The sequence below is a fragment of the Schistocerca nitens genome, chromosome 6, assembly GCF_023898315.1.
Source record: "Schistocerca nitens isolate TAMUIC-IGC-003100 chromosome 6, iqSchNite1.1, whole genome shotgun sequence".
NCBI lineage: Eukaryota > Metazoa > Arthropoda > Insecta > Orthoptera > Acrididae > Schistocerca > Schistocerca nitens.
The window spans coordinates 229,619,421-229,637,522 of NC_064619.1; the positions used below are offsets into that span (position 1 = coordinate 229,619,421).

The 18,102-nt window shown below is 37.2% G+C and overlaps 1 protein-coding gene across 1 annotated transcript in view; it reads left to right on the top strand.

Annotated features, from left to right (window-relative positions):
- LOC126263298 (uncharacterized) overlaps positions 1-8,653 on the top strand; it is an 83,707-nt gene extending 75,054 nt beyond the window's left edge. Inside the window, exon 3 of the mRNA XM_049960385.1 lies at positions 8,068-8,653. Within this exon, the coding sequence (XP_049816342.1) occupies positions 8,068-8,194 (127 nt within the window). The 3' untranslated portion in view covers positions 8,195-8,653. The remainder of the gene's footprint in view (positions 1-8,067) is intronic.
- The last annotated feature ends 9,449 nt before the right edge of the window (positions 8,654-18,102 follow it).

Consider the following 18,102-nt stretch of genomic DNA (forward strand, 5'->3'; position numbering starts at 1 on the left):
TGGCAGGAGGCAAATCTGCAGTAATTAATTTTCCCATTGCTGACTTGGTCATTAGGTCCATCTCTAGGATTTTCAAGGCCATTATCTACTGAATACTCATTAGTTCCTCGCTACTGAATGCTCATTATTTCATCGCATTCTGTCCATGCTGAGCTCCATTGAGTCAATAATGCAAAATTACATACTTCAATTGCTAAGGCCTTCTTCACCCCCAAGCCAGGAGCCATCCAGGCTTGTAAATTCACAAGTTCATTCTAACCTAGCCTTCTATCACCATGACTCTTGTGATATGATACCTCATTCAACTTTCTGACATTTCCTTGTAAACAATTCTAATTAATTTTATTTAGTTCAGTTAATGTTCAACATCTGTTATCATTTCATCTTATTCATCAACTGTCTTGCATACTCAAATTCATATTGTTTGCTCCTCAATGCTCCTGCAACATTTTTTGTTGTTTCCAGTACAATACTTGACAAGACACCATTTATCATATTTAAGTTAATGGTTTCTTCATTCTCTAGATGCTTAACCTATTTCCTGATTTTAATTTTATTTGGTTTTCCACCTCATTTACGCCTAAATTTATTGAGCCCAATGAAATGGGAGTTTAGCTTAGAGAGTTTAGTTCTTTCTGACCTTGTGTCTAATTTTATTTTGCGTCTTACTAGTCTATGGTCACTTGAAATCCTGAACTTGTTCAAAACTAACACATCCTGCATAATTCATTTGTTGTTTGGCAATACACAATCAGCCTCAATTTTAATTCCATGTGACCCTTCCATGTCCATTTTATGTCTGGGATCTTCTTGAAAAATATGTTAAGATCACACATTCTGTTTTTCTCAATGAATTCCATTACAATGTTCCCTATACCATTTCTTGTATAGAAACTGAAGTTTCCTACTGAAGAATGTTTGGTATTGCAGTCAATCGTTACTGTTATATAGTGTGAATCACTTTTCTTTTAGTAAACTTAAGTATCCCCAACTGCCTAAAAAATTTGTGGCAAGAGGTTCATCACCTCAACATAAGATTCTAGCCCTTCTCTAGGTGATGAAGATCTTTTGCGAAGGGAAGTGTTCTACCTAAATAGCTCCATAACACATAATGGAGTATGCCTTCACACCTTTCTGGTCACCAATATAAGAAAATATTCTTAAAGTATAATCAAATGAGTTCACTATCTTTGTGGTGTGAGTTATGTGACATTCCCAGTTCAGTTTGCAGTATAAATGCAAAGTTATGAACTTAGTGCTGTCTGCTCTCATTAAATATGTTTCTATAATACACCATAAATTCCTCTTTTTTCTTGTGGCTTGCATGAAACTGAATGAAGTGGATTGACAGTAAACCTCTTAAGTACTGTTTGAAAGAGGTTATCTGTGTGTGCAGTTGCCAAATATTCATTCACCATGCTGGTGTCATCTGCATGCATCAATAAGTTGCTCTTATAATTCATAATTACAGCTTGTTAACATACACTGATATGCCAAAACATTATGACTGTTGTTCACTGAGAGACTAAATATTGCCTGGTTGCATTACTGGCAGGTGTTGCATTAAGGAAAGTGTACAGCAGAGATGAAATGAATGGTGAATCATTATAGTGATGATGCTGTCTGCAAATAGAGAAATACACTAGCATAAGTGATTCTGACAAAGAGAAGTTTGTTCTGGCAAGGCACTTCAGCAAGAACATTTCAGAAACAGTGAAGCTTGTTGACTGTTGTCTTGTTACTGCAGTAAACATCTGTGGAAAATAGTTGAAGGATGGTGAAATCAGGAGCAGGCAATGAGGCATTGGGTCCATGCCTCACAACTACACTTGGAGTTTGGAGTCTTGAGTGCCCTATAAAGCAGACTAAGTGGTGATTTGTGGCAGATTTGATAACAGAGTACAGTGCTGGTGGAGACAAAAGTGTTTCAGAGCACACCAATCAGTGTACATTGAAGAACATGGAGCTCTGCAGCAGATGACATAACTACATTGTCAGTTTCAGTTGTGTCAAGATTGGACTGTGTATCAATGGAAAAATGTTGTTTGTTCAGGCGAATCATTGTTGTTGTAACATTGTGTGGCTGGTCATATCTGTACACACCATTGTCAATGTGAATGGCTGATTGAATGATGTACCACACCATGGGAATAGATCAATGGTAGCAGTACTGTTATGGTTGCATTTGGCTGAGATTCCGTGGGAGCTGTAGAAGTAATATAAGACACCATAACAGCTATGAACTACATGAACATTATTATACAATACCTGCTTTCCCTTCATGCTGGACACCTTGATAATGGCAATGATATGTTCCATTAGGATAACTGTTAATATCACTAGGCTAGAATCATCTACTGAGGTTTGAGGAGCATGATAGTGAACTCACATTGATATCTTGGTCAACATGGGTACAAAGGCAGCCTATTTTGATTATGCACACACCATTATGTGTTATGGAACTGTTTAGGTAGAACTCTTCTCTTTCGCAAAGAGTCTTATCACCTAGAGAAGAGGGGTAAGAATCTTATGTTAAGTTGAGGAACATCTTGCAACTTCTTTTTAATTAAAAAAAAACTCTTTTAAGTTGAGAATAGTTATGTCTGCTAGAATAAAAGTGATTAGCATCTACCACACATAGGGCTGGGGGTGAAAGAGGGTGACACAGAAGCTTAACACACAAACATTTGGAGAAATTTCAGTAAAATTTTGTGTAGACATGATGCATTATTTGTATAATTATTTGTATAAAAATATTTTAGTGGTAATTACCCCTACTACCCCAAGTGCTGGGGAGGGGAGGAGGAATGAGAAAATGTGACATATAAAAATATTCGATTACAACCAACATTTGTATCAAATCCATGGTTTTCAGGGTCACTAGACTTACTGGTGCATGTAGTACTGGACTGTCATATGCAAATGTATCTTGCACTTAGGCACTCACAAACATTGTAGCCCATGTACACACATTATGATGTTATGGTAGGACTTATGTGGATGTCTTGATAATGGACAAAAGTCCAAAACTGGTCACCACTCAAATAAAAACAAACTTCTGTGCAACTTTGACAGTTTTGTAATTTCACTGAATCATGGTAAGTTGCTGCCCACTGCCATCCTGTATACTGGAAGGGAGCAATTATTGATGACAGTTACAATGATATTTCACCACTGGAATTAGGGGATAGTTGCATGTGTGCCAAGACATGCCCGGTCATCTCTGTAAACCTTGAAGGAATTTCTGCCAAATATGGCATATGTCTCACTTTCTATACAGACTGATCACACTTAATAATTTAAAAGTATTCCACATGTATAAACTACAAAAAATTATCTGTTGAAATTTCTTTCCTGCAGTCAGTTAACTTAGAATACTATAATTTTATGAATCTTGTGTCCCTTTTCCTTGTTCAATACTATTGTTGTTGTTCAATAACTCATGATGGCTGAAGTAGAGAGGACGTAAAATGTAGACTAGCAATGGTGAGGAAAGAGCTTCTGAAGAAGAGAAATTTTTTAAAATTGAATATGGATTTAAGTGTTAGTAAATCTTTACTGAAGCTATTTGTCTGGAGTGTAACCATTTAAGGAAGTGAAACATGGATGACAAACTGTTTGGACAAGAAGCAAACAGAAGTTTTTGAAATGTGGTGCTACACAAGAATGCTGAAGATTAGATGGATAGATTGTGTATCTGATGTGGAGGTACTTAGTGGAACTGCAGAGACAAGAAATCTGTGACACAGTTTGACTAAGAGAAGGGATCGATTGAGAGCATACATTCTGAGACATCAAGACCATTTAATATTGGTAGCAAGTGTAAGGGGTAAAATTCACAGAGGGAGACCGAGAGGTGAATACCATAAGCAGATTTGAATGGATGCAGGTTACAATAGTTATCTGGAGATGAAGAGGCTTGCCCAAGATAGAGTACCATAGAGCTGCATGAAACCAGTCTTCAGACAGATGACCACAACAACAACAGCAACAACAATGGAATATGTGTGAAATATGTTAAGTGTTTGTAAAAAAATCAGTACCCAGAACAACCACCTCTGGCCATAATAACGGCCTTGATATGCCTAGGCATTTAGTCAAACAGAGCTTGGATGGTGTGCACAGGTACGCTGCCCATGCAGCTTCAACATGATACCACAGTTCATCAAGAGTAGTGACTGGCATATTGTGATGAGCAAGTTGCTCGGCCACCATTGACCAGACATTATTTGGTGAGAGATCTGGAGAATGTGCTGGCCAGGGAAGCAGTCAAACACTTTTCTGTATCCAGAAAGGCCCGTACAGGACCTGCAACATGCGGTCGTGCATTATCCTGCTGAAATGTAGGGTTTTGCAGGGATCGAATGTAGGGTAGAGCCACAGGTCGTAACACATCTGAAATGTAATGTCCACTGTTCAAAGTGCCATCAATGCGAACAAGAGGTGACCGAGATGTGTAACCAATGGCACCCCATACCATCACACTGGGTGATACACCAGTATGGTGATGACGAATACACACTTCCAATACGCATTCACCGCAATGTCGCCAAACACGGATGCGACCATCATGATGCTGTAAACAGAACCTGGATTCATCAGAAAAAATGACGTTTTGCCATTCATGCACCCAGGTTTGTCGTTGAGTACACCATCGCAGGCACTCCCATCTGTGATGCAGCTTCAAGGGTAACCGCAGCCATGGGTTCATGCAGATGGTTGTTGTCTTGCAAACACCCCCATCTGTTGACCCAGGGATCAAGACGTGGCTGCACGATCCGTTACAGCCATGCGGATAAGACGCCTGTCATCTCGACTGTGAGTGATACAAGGCCGTTGGGATCCAGCACGGCATTCTGTATTACCCTCCTGAACCCACCGATTCCATATTCTCCTAGCAGTCATATATCTCGACCAATGTGAGTAGCAATGTCGTGATACGATAAACCACAATCGCGATAGGCTACAATCTGACCTTTATCAAAGTCGGAGACATGATGGTACACATTTCTCCTCCTTACGCGAGGCATCACAACAATGTTTCACGAGGCAACGCCAGTCAACTGCTGTTTGTGTATGAGAAATTGGTTGGAAACTTTCCTCATGTCAGCATGTTGTAGGTGCCAACCTTGTGTGAATGCTCTGAAAAGCTAATCATTTCCATATCATAGCATCTTCTTCCTGGCAGTTGAATTTCATGTCTGTAGCACATCATCTTCGTGGTGTAGCAATTTTAATGGCCAGTAGTGTAGTTATGTCATAAATAAGAAACATGCACAGTAGTGTGCACAAAAAGTCACACACAGACAATATTACAGCCTGCGTTTTACTTTTATATGTCCAAGTGAATGCTTAAAATAGCAGAATGAATGAAAGAACACAATATTTATCTCAATGTCACAAATAAATAACGAAATTTACATATTTCATTGTGCTTCAAATTAAATACAAAAATTTTATCTGCATCAGATAAGTAAGTTCAAGTGAATACTTAATAGTGTAGAATAAATGGTAGTATACATGTTAACCTATCATGTAATCATGTATCATATAATTTATGCTAGGAGTACACAACTTTGCCTTCATGGCATAGAGATTTTCTTTCCTATATTTTTGCTCAAAAGAATGCCTTATTACTGTAGCAGCTCATTCATTTTATAATAAGTTTGTTCTCTGAGGAATGTTTCCAGTTTCCTTTTGAATACCTACAAGTTATTAATTTCCTTTTTTTATACTGCTGGGAAGCTTGTTACACACTTTTATCCCTGACTCAGTTACTCCCCTATGGACTTTTGAGAGAGTTGTAGAGGCTTGGTGGAAATTTTTCCCCTGTTTTGTGTTATGCTTGTGAATGTGACAGTTTTTCTGCAATAATTCCATGTTGCTGGCTACAGACATCATCCGTGAGTATATATATTACTTTGTAACATAAATATCCTGAGTGTCTTAAAGAGACCTCTGCATGATGCTCTGTTAGAGATGCCTCATATTAACCCCATTGCTCATTTTTGTAGTTTGAAGTCTCTTTCAACTCTTGTAATGTGTTACTGTACTTCTTAAGTAGCAGAAGTCACTCATTTTCATTAGCATTTTATTTTATATCTTAATGATCACCCATATGTCTCTGTTCAGTGTATCTCTCACCATTGTTTTAGTCTTGGCATTTATTTTCATTCTGTTGCTATCCAAAGCATCAGTAATTTTTTTTACATATAGTTCAGGTCCTTTTCAGAAAGTACTAAGACTACTATATCAAGAGCAAATGGAATACAATATATTTGTTTAACATAAATTTTGAGCTCTTTGGTGCCGCTTTTACTGTACGTTCTGAACTTTTTTTAAATAAATTAAGGAGAGAGACGTCAGCCTTTTCAGACTCCTCTTCTTGTCCTAGCCTTTTTCTTATTGACTCTGATATCTATTACTGTAGCTATCAACAGAATTAAGAAAGAGACAACAGTGAGACAAGGTGTCCAACAAGGTTATCCTTGATCTCCTTTTTTATTTAATTTATATCTGTAGTAAAAGTTTCTTTATTCTGTACCATAAACTGAGTGTTCTCATTTTTTCCCATTACTGGGAAGTAAGTTTTCTTGTGCCTCTATTCTTGAGTTGTACCTAACATTATTTTATTTTCAGTCAGTGTGGAAGTGATATGTAGGGGGTGCAGGATATTCCTAGATTCCTCAGTGAAAAATGGTTCTTGAAATGAAATTTTGTAAGTAGATTTTTGATATTAGTTGGTGCCAATCATTTTAACCATGGCTGATCCTATGTCAAAGCCACATTTCACATACTCATTTATTTTTTATCCTAGGTATTTCCATAACATGACTTACTTGCAAGAAATACGAGAGCTATCCACAAAGTACATTACGTTTTGGAATTAAAAATAAATAAAGTATTGGAATTTTTTTTTATTATATACAGATGAAAGCCACACTTAAATACTACTTTTCTACATAGTTGCCATTTAAATTAAGGCACTTATCATAGCGATGGACGAGCTTGGAAATTCCTTCGTCATAAAATTCGGCCGCCTGTGCCTTCAACCACGTGGTTACCTCTTCTTGAAGCTGTGTGTCGTCATCAAAACGCTGCATAGCCAACCACTTCTTCATTGCTGGGAATAAGTGGAAGTCGCTCAGTGCCAGGTTAGGACTGTACGGCAGATGAGGAAACAACTCCCACTTAAAAGATTCGAGAACTTCACGAGTGGCATTTGCCGTGTGGACCCAGACGTTGTCGTGAATCAGCAACATCTTTGAGCCCAACTTACCCCTGCACTTGTTTTGTATTGCTCTTCTGAGGTTGTGCAGAGTTTGGCAATACCTTTGAGAGTTTATTGTAGTGCCTCTTTCCAGGAAATCCATAAAAATCACACCTTTTCTGTCCCAAAAGACAGTCGCCATCACCTTCCTTGCCGACATTGTCTGCATGCATTTCTTGGGTATTTGGGGGGAATTTGTGTGCCCCCACTGCATTGACTGCAATTTTGTCATGCAGTTCACATGCTTAACCCATGTTACATCACCAGTAACGATGCGATCGAGTAATGAGTCGCCATCTTTCTCGTAAGCTGATTCACGACAACGCCCGGGCCCACACGGCAAATGCCACTCGTGAAGTTCTCGAATCTTTTAAGTGGGAGTTGTTTCCTCATCTGCCATACAGTCCCGACCTGGCACTGAGCGACTTCCACTTATTCCCAGCAATGAAGAAGTGGTTGGCTATGCAGCGTTTTGATGACTACGCACAGCTTCAAGAAGAGGTAACCACGTGGTTGAAGGCGCAGGCGGCCAAATTTTACGACGAAGGAATTTCCAAGCTCGTCCATCACTACGATAAGTGCCTTAATTTAAATGGCAACTATGTAGAAAAGTAGTATTTAAGTGTGGCTTTCATCTGTATATAATAAAAAAAAATTCCAATACTTTATTTATTTTTAATTCCAAAACGTAATGTACTTTGTGGATAGCCCTCGTAATTGCTATTCATGAAATAGTAGAAACTGTGTATTATACACTTTTAAGTCAAAAGTAAAAGTTATGTCTTTCTTTTGTACAGACACACAACACTTGTGAATGAGAGTCAGCTAAGGAAGGTGCCAACTTGTTGGCATCATCACAGCCTTGGATTGTCACTTGGAAAACCACCTCCTTCGCATTCATCATCCTCTAGTGGAAACAAGTGACTATAAATGTGATCTTGTTTATCTGTGTTCTGACTCAGGGGAATAAGTCAGCTGCCACCATTTCATTACCCTGGTGTCTTTCTACTGAGTTAACACAAGAGACTGAAAAAGTTAACTGTGATTTAAAGTCAAATGTTGTAGCTTTACATTAGTGTTTAATACAATTTCTTGTGTATAGTTTCACATAAATTACATTGTAAAATGAATGACAGTGCATATATATGTTTATTGTGATATGTGTTTTCCAAACATAGAAGAAAATCTGTTTTAAATGCAGTATCTAACTTATGAGAATCAAATGAACCCAGTCACAGATATTTCATACCTTCATTTTTTGGTAGATATTTCAAACAGTATGGAGAAGGATCAACACTGTCTCACAACAACTGCGAACAAAACACAAGAAAAATCAAATAGTTACACTGTTAAATTCTTTAGAAAAGTTTCCTCCAGCACAGAAGATACTTGAAGCTTAAGATACACATTGTCAAAACTGATTCTGGAATTGTCTGCTATTTTAGACTAGCTATATGGTAAAAGTGGATGATGATGATGATGACAACAACAACAACAACAACAATAATAATAATACTAAATTCACAGTTAAAGGTAGCCATGTACAGCACTGATGCATGTTTCATAACAGTGATATTTTACTGGTTCCTCATTCTCAAGAATGTGTAGTTAACTTTCCCCATAATTCAACATGAGCGAGGAAAGACAGTGAAACAAAATGATCATATGGCATTGATGGCCAGAGTCCAGACCAGGAAACTTCTGCCACTGAGTTGCAAGTCTCTCCAGTTGATGCCACATTGGATGACTCGTGTGTCTATGATGATGAAGTGATGAGGGCAACACAATACACAGTCCCTGAGTGGAAAAAAAATCTGCGACCCAATCAATCTAATCCAATCAAATCCAGGCTCACTGCGTGGCAGTCAGTTGTGCTGACCACTTAGCTAAGGGGGCAGACAGGACAGACAGTCGCTTCTGGTGACAGTTATGATGAAAGTGACAGCAACCTAGAAATTCACTGGTAACTGCTTCTGCTGCTACTCCACTGATGTAAGATGGCTCTGATACCTGAAAAAAATAGTGACAGTAATGAATGAAATTGGTCACCCTCAAGTAAAATGTTGATTATTATCAAATGTTGATGCAATACCATACTAGCAGTATTAATGCAGAGCTTTTCTCATGATTTTATCACTGAATTTTGTCTTGGCAATTTCCAACTGTCTTTTTCTTTCTGTTAAAAAAGAAAGAGAAAGAAAAGAAACAAAAGGTGTCTAACATAAATTATTATGGCCCTACAGTGAGAGCTAAACTCTTACAGTAGCACACTACTCCAACTGTAAACTACTCCCTCACTGCTCTGTTGTTTAATGCAGACATCCCACACTATGGCTGATATAAGTAGTTGCAACAAACACATGAAACAACCTCCCTGAAGTTGAAAAATTAAATTTACATATTTAGTGGATCATCTTACATGTGAATCATTCAGATTATTTAATACATCAACAAAACATTTAAATTGTTTAGTGGAATATTGAGTAAACTTAACCAGATAATGAAGCACTGCACCTGTAAATCACTGGACAATAAAAGTTTTTGTAACATTTCCCACAATTTTGTCAACTCAAATTACACTATCAAAAGGAAGGTAATCCATTTCTTGAGTTGATCCAAACTTCTTCCATTGTTAAGCACAGCCCAAATTGTACAGACTTCAGAGGTGAGGTGTGGTGGGGTGCCAAGCTGAAGCAACACCAAAATAACAAGAGGATCTCCCTTACAGCCTCATTTGCATTTCTGTACATGATGTAAGAAGGTAAAGTGCAACTTGGAATTGTGTTCAGATGTGCTGATGGCAGTCTAGGTTATAATTAAAATAACATGGCTCAGTGAGCTGAAACATTCATGTGGTGCTACAAAGTGCACCAAAGTTCATGCAGTTTGTTCTAAATTAATTTACCTATTGTTTAAAACTAACAATGTCTTTTAGGCTATCAGAATACTTACTCACAATTATTGAGGTACATTGGAGCATATTGTTACCATGTTAGTGCTCCATCGGTATCTGAATATGACTCAGTGGGCAACACAAAAATTAATTTCTGTCCAGTCACTGATGACATACTGGGTAAATCCCTAGATACTCTGAATGTAGGTTTTTCATAAATATCATTAAATGTTGTGTCAGCTAACTGTTGAAACTGATTGAAGACAAATGAAAAGCTCTTTATTGTTATAGTTCAGCAAGTCGTCTCTGTTTAGCTGCATGTTACTGGGTACAATAACTGGTAAACAAAATTAGAATAATTACACAATCAATGAACAGGTTGAGTAGTATAAATTTATGTTGCAAATCTGTCACTAAAAGAATACTCAAAGTTAAGAAACCTGCGTTTTTTTTTTTTTTTTTTTTTTATGCATCAGGCTCTACAATTTTCTTGTTTTGCTGTGTAAATAAACAATTTGATTTAGTTCTGCATGGCATCAGATAAGTTGTTGGTTAGTTTTTTGTACATCTCAAACACTGACACATTCTATTTTGAGGTCAAACATACATGGCGAGTTACTACTTTTTTGTGACAATTCAGGTAAGTACAGTTTGCTGTTACTTGCAGTGTAATCTAATATTGATAAATAAGTAAAGCATAAGATTTCTCAATTTAATATTCTATATTTCAAATTTGCTGCGGATGTATACTGCAAAAGGAATATTGGTAACTTTATTCAGTGTGTGTTGAAATATGTTGACCATGGCAGTGTAAGCTGCCACCAAGTTCTTGCATGCTAGGCAGCTCCCTAAACAGATAGCTCCAGGTAAAATATAGTTTCTTATCTATTGCATCACATCAAATCTTTATAAGCAAATGGCTATCAAACATGTTCCAAACAATATTCATCCTATTTACAGCAGAGACTTTCCATTCGAAACTGAATTTGAAAGTCAGGAACTTCAAACTCACTTAACTGATAAACAGAAGCAAGCAATTGTTATCAGAGGTATTCATTGCCATATGGAGGGAATGCCAACATCAAAGGATATCATCTGGAGCATAATCTGTTCAGAGGTGAGCAGCCAGTCAAGACATTAGTTGCACTATTATTTTTTGGACAAAATTGTTAAGATATTAGAGAATGAATAATCTTGACCAATGTAATTGTTAGTTTAATACTGCATTCTCCACTATACACTGACACACACTGTTTGAGTGACAAAGCATTCCTTCTACACTTTGCTTCTGCCTACAGTACTGACAGCTTGTGCATATTCTTTATCTTAAGAATTATGATTTTATTGTTGAGTTAGGGTCTCTCTCTCTCTCTCTCTCTCTCTCTCTCTCTCTCTCTCTCTCTCTCTCTCTCTCTGATTAGTCACTCCAACAATCAGCCAGTGGTCAGACTGTATGCCAAAAAATTACACATTATTTCTGAGGATAGATGAAATGATGTGATAGATACAAGTAGAAGAGAGATCACATGTGGTGACAGTGGCAACCTTTTTTGCCACTAGTCCACTGAAATGTGGTGGCTATATTGCAGTGATCTCAGTTTCTAGAAAATAGAAGATGAATAAGTTACTACTGGTGACCGAAAGCTATTAATTTTGAATTCCAAATTACAAAAGAAACAACAACAACTTCTGCTTCTACTACTACCTGCTGCTGCTGCTACTACTACTACTAATAATAATAATAATAATAATAATAATAATAATAATAACAATAATAATAATGTATTTATCATGAAATATCATATAAAACTGTTCACTGTGCTCTTTTTTCTATTTTCATTTGTGGAAAAGAATCATAGTTTCATCCAGTTGAGTTCAACATCACAGCATACTTTTATTTTCAGGAACCAGACACAATGTCTATGAGAGAATCAGCACAGAAGGTAACTTTGTTGAAAACAATCATCATAAGTAACCAATCAGCAGAAGTCTACATGATGAGTTGGAGAATAATACATTGTGATCTGTGACTCATAATAAAATTGTTATCAAACAATTTATAAAACTATAAAACACTATCTTCATAACAAAATGCAATGTATGAGGACAAAATGACTACAACAGACACCATTATAATGTTCAAAATACTACCAACTGCTTTGTTACACAGCTCCCTAACTGTAGAGCATGAGATGCAGAGTATGTCAGTTTCCCACTTTCAGAAATTTTGTTCTTACACAAGAGAAAGTCCAGGTTGGAATAACAACAATATTATGAAAAGGCTAGATTGCTACTCATTGTAAAGATAACACGTTGAGTCACAGACAGGCATGGTGGGAAGAGTGTTACACATAAGCTTTCAGGCAGAGCCTTCTCAGAAAAACAGAAATGTTTACACATTGACACAAGCAAGCACACCTCATACACACATGGACGCTATCTCTGGTCAGTCTGCACAGAGTGCAATGATCCACTTTGAATGGGAGCAAAAGGGTGGAGTGGGGCAGGGAAGGGGGCAGGATAGCTGGGGTCTGGTTAGATTACATTAGATTAGATTAGTTTTTCATTCCATAGATCCGTGCTGAGGAGATCCTCGTGGATGTGGAACATGTCAATTTTTTTTAAGCTGAAATAGCAATACTAATAGTATGAATATATACAATACATCATTTGTTTCTATTAAAAAATTCGTCAATGTAGTAGGAGTGTCCACTAGTAAGTCTTTCAGGCTCCTTTTAAACTGATCTTTATTTGTAACTAAATTTTTTATGTTTACTGGCAAAATATTGAAGATGTGTGTTCCTGAGTAGAGGACCCCTTTTTGAACTAAAGTAAGTGCTTTTAAGTCCTTGTGCAGATCATTTTTGTTCCTGGTATTGTATGTATGAACTGAGCTGTTTGTTGGAAAAAGAGATATATTATTTAGGACAAATTTCATTAATGAGTAAATATACTGAGAGGCAGTAGTTAGTATACCCAGTTCTTTGAAGAGGTTTCTACAGGACGTCCGTGAATTTACACCACAAATAATACGTATTACACGCTTTTGGACTCTGAAAACTTTTGTTTGACTTGAAGACTTACCCCAAAATATTATACCATATGACATTATGGAATGAAAGTAGGCAAAGTATGCAAGCTTTTTCATTTTTATGTCGCCTATGTCTGCTAACACTCAAATTGCAAATACAGATTTGTTAAGGCGTTTCTGCAGTTCTGTGGTGTGCTCTTCCCAACTGAATTTATTATCAAGTTGTAATCTCAGGAATTTAAGACTGTCAACCTCTTCTATCTGCTCTTCTTCGTATTTTATGCATATGCTGGGTGGAAACCTCTTACAGGTTCTGAATTGCATATAGTGAGTCTTTTCGAAGTTTAATGTCAGTGAGTTGGCTTTAAACCATTTATTAATATCCATGAAAATATCATTAGCAGATCTTTCTAGAACTACACTTGACATACTATTTATTGCAATACTTGTGTCATCTGCAAACAAAACGAACTCTGCTTCTGGTAGTGTAACTGATAGATCATTAATGTACACAAGAAAAAGCAATGGCCCTAAGATGGATCCTTGTGGGACACCACATGTAATTTCTTCCCATTCTGATGATGACTGATGACTTAATTCAGTAGTCCCTTGCACTGACACCCTTTGTTTCCTGTTAGTGAGGTATGACTTGAACCATTTTGCAGCACTGCCCGTGACACCATAGAATTCTAATTTACTTAAAAGGATGTTGTGGTTCACACAATCAAATGCCTTTGACAAATCACAGAAAATACCTGCTGCTTGTAATTTGTTATTTAATGAATTAAGTACATTTTCACTGTAGGTGTAAATAGCCTTCTCGATATCAGAACCCTTCAGAAATCCAAACTGTGTTCTTGATAATATGTTATTTGTGGTCAGATGGTTGAGCAGCTGCCTGTACATTACTTTTTCTAAAATTTTTGAGAATGCTGGCAAAAGTGAAATCGGTCTGTAGTTTGATGGTATCTCTTTATCCCCTTTCTTGAGTAGAGGCTTAATATCTGCATATTTTAGCCAGTCAGGAAATGTCGCAGTTATAATTGACTGGTTACACAAGTAACTTAGAATTGTACTAAACTCACAAGAACATGCCTTAATTAACTTTGTTGATATTTCATCGTACCCACTAGAATGCTTTGTTTTTAAAGATTTTATTATGGAAGTTATTTCTCTTGGTGAAGTGAGTGATATATTCATGTACTTGAAGCTATTTGTGAAGGCTAGTTTCAGATATTCAAGGGCATTATTTACTGATCCTGAAAGTCCCATTCCTTGTGTAATCCATGGTTTTATTATAGACTTCTGTTTAATTTGAGTAACTTTTAGAGGAAAACAGTTTTCAAACATGGTAATGACATTGTTCATGAATGTGTTATATTTTTCATTCATGTCATGAGCACTATAAACATCTTTCCAGTTCATATCTTTGAGCAGTTTTCTAAAACACTCAATTTTTGGTTGATTGACTACTCTCCTGTACTCAGATTTAGCAGTCTTGATAATCTGCTTAGAATTTACATCTAAAACAAGGAGCTGCATGTCATGATCTGATAGTCCATTTATAACAGGTTTTATGATATGATTTTGTTCCTTTGATTTGTCTATAAAAATGTTATCAATGGCTGTCCTTGAGGATTTAGTGATCCTAGTTGGAAAGTTTACAGTGTGAGTTAGACAACATTACTAACTGCAGTGAATGTTTACTGGAAGATTGCATTAGAAAATCTGTATTAAAGTCACCAGCAATCAAAATTTCTTTGTTTCTTCCTGTTAAATAACCTAAAAGAGCTTCTAGATGATCTAAGAATAGATTATAATTTCCTGCAGGTGCTCGGTAAATAGTTATTATTATATAGGATCTGTCATGGAACTCTACTTCTGTTGCACATGCTTCTAGATGCTGCTCTAAACAGAAATTATTAATGTCAATGTTCTTGAATTTATGGCAGTTTTTGATAAATGTGGTGAGCAAAGATGACTCAGCAGTGTCTGGTGGAACATCAGCATCCTACCATATCAGAGACTGGGCCACCCGTGAAAGCAGCCATGTCATATACCAGCTCTGCTGCAATTGTTGCACAGCTTTTAAAGTTGCTGTGACTACCAACAAGCTGTCTACTAGGATGAATGGCCACTGACAAACTGTTTCCAAGAGGAAACTGGGTCACCCTGTGGCCAACATGCAGCTGAACATAACATTCTTGATTTCAATGGCTGCTTCACAACCTAGGCCATCTGGGTCTTCCCTTCCATCACCAACTTTTCTGAACTGTATACATGAGAGTTACCCTTACAACACATTCTCCACTTTACCACTTTGGAAATCATCCTGGCCTGAACCTATGGTAACATACTGTCCCCACACACTCCACCCAGCTGTTTATGACTCCCCACCACCCCATTCTGTCACCTCAACACATTTCACATCCCCTCACGCACATTGTGCACTGTTCTCTGCTGATGCATCAAACACTCTCTTCCCCTTCTCTGCTTCTCTTCTTTCTGCTCCCCATTTTTCGCACTCTCTCTTGTTGGCAGCGCCCTGTTGCTGCACCTGACAGCCTTGTACTGCCACCTCTAACCCCTGCATGTTCTAACAGGGCTGATTCCTCTCCATCCACCCATACCCTGGTATCCTTTCCCATTCCCTGCCCCACTCCAGAATGTCTCTCCCATTCAAAGCATTTCAGTCGCATTCTTTCTGGAGCAACTGGAGATAGCAGTCATGTGAGTGTGGGATGAGTTTACTTGTGTGAATGTGTGTGCATTTTTCTTTTCTGAAGAAGGTTTTGGCTGGAAGTTTGTATGGACAGTCTTTTCCCTTTACCTGTCTGCAGCAGAATGTGTCATCTTTATGGTGAGTAGCGATCTATCCTTTTCACAATATTGTTGTTTCACAAGAGGTAAATATGAACCCATCTGAAGAAACAAAAGTACTTATCTTCTTTATAAAGTCACTTCTTCCAAATTGGAGCATCATTCTGGGCTGGCATTCACTTACAGTAGCATTGCATGTTAGATTATCATGAATGTGCAAGCAATATTCTGAGATTCTGATGCATTTTTGTATATCTGTAAGAATTTGATTCATTCTAAGGTAATCAATGATACAGTACATAATTTAGGGTAATATACTGTGCCCAAAACATCTTGCCAGCCATTTTATTCATGAGTCATGCTTCATTGGCAACAGACTGTATGCAGTAGTGTCATTAGTCACCTGGAAGAAGAGAATTTGTCACTGTCAAAAGCCAGGGCATAGCATGTTGTTCCTGTGTGCACATTGTGACAATGGTGTCTGGAAACTGGAATAATGAAGTTGATAATGAAGTTGTGAGTACACCTTGGCAACATCCCTGAGGAAAAATGAGATGATGTGAAAATAGGTGCTTGAGCTTATTGTGAATACAACAATAATGTTGGAATCCAATAATATAGCTTTTTGGGGACAGGGAGAAAAAGCAACCATCAAACTTCTTACAAAGTACAATCCAGTAATAAGCCATCTAATAAATAAACCAAAATAGGCCTATTCACAAAAATACATTAGTCCTTCAATTCAGAATGTCCTATCTCATGCAGTTGAAAAAGAAATTGTTAATGACATCAATGCTGCCTCATTATTTTCTATTATTACACAAGCAACATAGAACATTACATAAAGATATCACTTAACTCAGATATTGAGATATGTTGCAGTGGAAAGCCTTGTGACACAAAGATACATGAAAGCTCTTTTTAAGTTTTCATGAAATAAAAGATCAAAGTGCTTTAGAAACAGAAAAGGGAATACTATGTGCAAGAGATGAAAAGGGACTTATTAACCAACTGCTGTGGTCAAGGTTATGACAATATGTCAGGAATTCACAAAGCTGTCAGTACGAGAATTCAACAAAGACAAAAGACAGCAAAATATGTTTGTTGGTTGTCCTGGGGGAGGGGACCAAACAGCAAGGTCATTGATCCCATTGGATCAGGGAAGGATGGGGAAGGAAGTCAGCTATCCTCTTTCAAAGGAACCATCCCAGCATTTGCCTGAAGCAATTTAGGGAAATCGCAGAAAACCTAAATCAAGATGGCTGGACAAGGGTTTTAATCATCATCATCCTGAAACAATATGTGCATTGTGCAGTGCACACATTAAGTCTAGCACTTAACGATGCTACATGTGGAATTCAAGAAGTGAGGTCCTTTTACAACACAGTAGAAATGTATTTTTTCGTCAGTCATAGAATTAAAAGATGGCATCTTAGAAATAATTGGCCCAACAGGTTCATCTTTGACATACCAGTCTTTAAAAGCCCTTCATTATGCTTGTGTCTATTAAGTTCCATAAAAAATTAATAGTGGCATCTAAGTAAAGAGAAGAAAGGCAACAAGCAGTTGTTTTGAAAAACCATTTAGAGAAATGTGGATTCATATTTCAGATAGTGCTGCAATTAAAGCTTTGCAATTTAGCATCTCAAATTATGCTGATGGAAAATGTAGAGCTTCATAAAACACGTTCTCTTATTCAGAAGCAGCTGATAATTTATCTTGCTATTTACAAAATTTTTAAGAAGTAATGTTAGTGGCTACATCTTTGGAAAAGAAATGGGACATTTTAATGGCTGTTTGGACATCATTCTACCCAAGTGAAAGAGCAAATCTTGGGGGTATACATAATGTTAAATATTTCTTCAAAATTATTTCCCCAAGATTTATAAATTCTGCTTCCAATGATGAGATTCACAATGCCATAGTAATGCTTCAAACTGATTATGAGGAGGTTTTATCCACTTAATTCTCAGACCAAAAAAGCTCTGAAAAAAGAAATGGCCTCATTAACCTCCATAGTTGATTAACTATGCCATTCGTAACAGAGAATTCAATCACAGCGGCAGCATTCCAGATTAATGCTCAAAA